Genomic DNA, 1,447 nt, shown 5'->3' on the forward strand with positions numbered 1-1,447 from the left:
AGTCGGGCGGCGGCTCACGATAAAAATTAGCGCCTGGCGACCGGCGCGGGAGCAGTCGCGGACGGGGTCGTCAGCGGACGACGTCGCGGCGGCGGCGGCGGACGGCGGCGGCGGCGGCGGCGGCGGCGGCGGCGGCGAGGCCAGGCCCCTGGGTTCCGGCTCCTACCCAGATAGGGGGTCTGTGCTATGACTCGCACCAAAACGCCCTACCTACCTACCTATTGCGGGCGCCAATCGCCAGGCTCCGTGCCCCACCTACCTACCTATTCCCAGGCCAAGCAGCGAAGCGAAAAATTGCTGTCCTGAGAAGGTGCATGCAGCATGGTCCCTCTTGACTGCCCATGCGCGCGAGGCTGCGTAGGCATAGCCTCGAGAGTGCCAGCAGCCAATCCGAGGCGACGCGCATTGCGCCAGAAGCGTGCACACGTTGGAAGGACACCTTCCTACTGACCGTACGATCAGGTCGTCACTGAATGCTTGATACTAAGGCCGCGAGCTATGCTGAGGGAGGGTGTAGATGATGTAGAGTGTAGAGCGCTGTAGAGCTGTAGAGATGTAGAGCGCTGTAGAGCTGTAGAGCTCTACATCCGCCGCGGGACGAAGCGCCTCCGTTGTAGAGCGATGTAGAGGCGCTCTACAACGTGAAAACTCTACAACAAACTCTACATCATAAGCGGCGAACGAGGCACGGTCGCTCTCCGACATGAGGCGCGTTGCACTTGCCAGTGCTGCCCTGGCCTTCTGTCTGCCCGCCCAATGGGTGGCAGGTGCCTCTGCTGCTATGGCATGCCTCACGGCTGCGACTGGCCGGCGCCTCGGCGCGTCAGCTCGGCTCGGCGTAGCGATACATGTAGTGGCCAGCGCAACTCGCCTGGACTCAACGCTCAGCCAGGAGCTCCCGCACGCGCTGGCGCGAGTCATGGCGCATGCAACGCGTCTGAATGCTCGCCTCGCCTCGCGCAAATGCGACCGTCCTCGCAGCCGACAGTCCACCGCCTGCTAAAGAAGCACAGCGACGAATGCGGCACCGGCGACACATGGCAGGCTGGTCATGACGCAGTTATAGGGTGTTGTGTGCCGTCGGAGTGACTCTCTGTGTGTCAGGGATAGTCAGGGCTGTCCATCAGAGCTCCAGTAAGCTCGGAGACACCCCATTAGCGCGGCTCGACCTCTTTGAGTCACTGCCTTCCCGGCGGTTTGGCTGTAGAGCCTCTACAACAAACTCTACAGCAAAATCGCGCTCTACATCGCTCTACAACGGAGGCGCTTCGTCCCGCGGCGGATGTAGAGCTCTACAGCTCTACAGCTCTACAGCGCTCTACACTCTACATCCTCTACACCCTCCCTCAGGAGCTATGAGGTGATCAATTGTGCAGCAGGGCACGGTCAGCAGCGCCGACAGGCTGTCGCAAGGCGTGATAGCGTGGCCGCAATACGCCGAATCCCA

The 1,447-nt window shown here is 61.9% G+C and overlaps 1 protein-coding gene across 1 annotated transcript; it reads left to right on the top strand.

Moving 5' to 3' along the window:
* Positions 1–963: 963 nt before the first annotated feature.
* EMIHUDRAFT_257636 (hypothetical protein) lies at positions 964–1,288 on the top strand (the record flags this gene model as incomplete). The annotated part of the gene is made up of 2 exons (XM_005763137.1): positions 964–1,059; positions 1,208–1,288. The coding sequence occupies 2 exons, from the start codon at positions 964–966 to the stop codon at positions 1,286–1,288; spliced, it is 177 nt and encodes a 58-aa protein (XP_005763194.1).
* Positions 1,289–1,447: the final 159 nt, after the last annotated feature.

Source organism: Emiliania huxleyi (assembly GCF_000372725.1).
Source record: "Emiliania huxleyi CCMP1516 unplaced genomic scaffold EMIHUscaffold_6475, whole genome shotgun sequence".
NCBI lineage: Eukaryota > Haptophyta > Isochrysidales > Noelaerhabdaceae > Emiliania > Emiliania huxleyi.